The 649-nt window shown below is 46.8% G+C and overlaps 1 protein-coding gene across 1 annotated transcript in view; it reads left to right on the top strand.

Moving 5' to 3' along the window:
* Positions 1-649, top strand: part of LOC119588082 (probable serine--tRNA ligase, cytoplasmic) — a gene marked incomplete at its 3' end in the record, with an annotated part of 11,215 nt that overhangs the window by 7,187 nt on the left and 3,379 nt on the right. Inside the window, exons 7-8 of the mRNA XM_037936789.1 lie at positions 102-280; positions 512-639. Coding sequence (XP_037792717.1) covers positions 102-280; positions 512-639 — 307 coding nt within the window. The remainder of the gene's footprint in view (positions 1-101; positions 281-511; positions 640-649) is intronic.

Raw genomic sequence — 649 nt, 5'->3', positions numbered from 1 at the left:
AGATATGACAATAAGATTTAATAAGATATGACAAATAGTTATTAAAGTGATAATGATAAATCTTGCTCCACTTTCTCATCCTCCTCTTGATCTTTCCGCAGGTGCCCGCGGCTACTACCTCATGGGCCCAGCCGTATTCCTTGAGCGTGCAGTTGTGGAGCTGGCCATGAGCTTCCTCAACAAGAAGAACTACACTCCCTTGGTGACGCCTTTCTTCATGCGCAAGGAGGTCATGCAAGAGGTTGCGCAACTCTCGCAGTTCGACGAGGAGCTCTACAAGGTGTGGGATTTAGGTCGTCGTTGGTTGTGTTATGGGGCGGTAGTGGTCGGGCCGTTGGTTCTTGCTTGGTTGGTTTCCTAGCGCTAAAGGGTCGTGTTGTTTCCTGATGACGGAAGGTTAAATGGTGATTTGTAGGTCTGAAATTAAAAATGTGTGTCTGAGTATCATATGTCGTTATCATCATTCTTCGCAATTCAACTTCCTTCTCTTCTCCCCGCCCCCATAAAACAGGTCCTAGGGAAGGGTGATGTTCCTGGATCAGATCTTGTGGATGAGAAATACCTCATTGCCACATCAGAGCAGCCTATTGCAGCTTTCCACCGTGATGAGTGGATCCCTGTTGATCAGCTGCCTATCAAGTAAGTTTCT

The sequence above is a fragment of the Penaeus monodon genome, chromosome 23, assembly GCF_015228065.2.
Source record: "Penaeus monodon isolate SGIC_2016 chromosome 23, NSTDA_Pmon_1, whole genome shotgun sequence".
Classification (NCBI taxonomy): domain Eukaryota; kingdom Metazoa; phylum Arthropoda; class Malacostraca; order Decapoda; family Penaeidae; genus Penaeus; species Penaeus monodon.
Note: the sequence above shows the minus strand (reverse complement) of the source record. Positions and strands in the feature narration are given on the sequence as shown.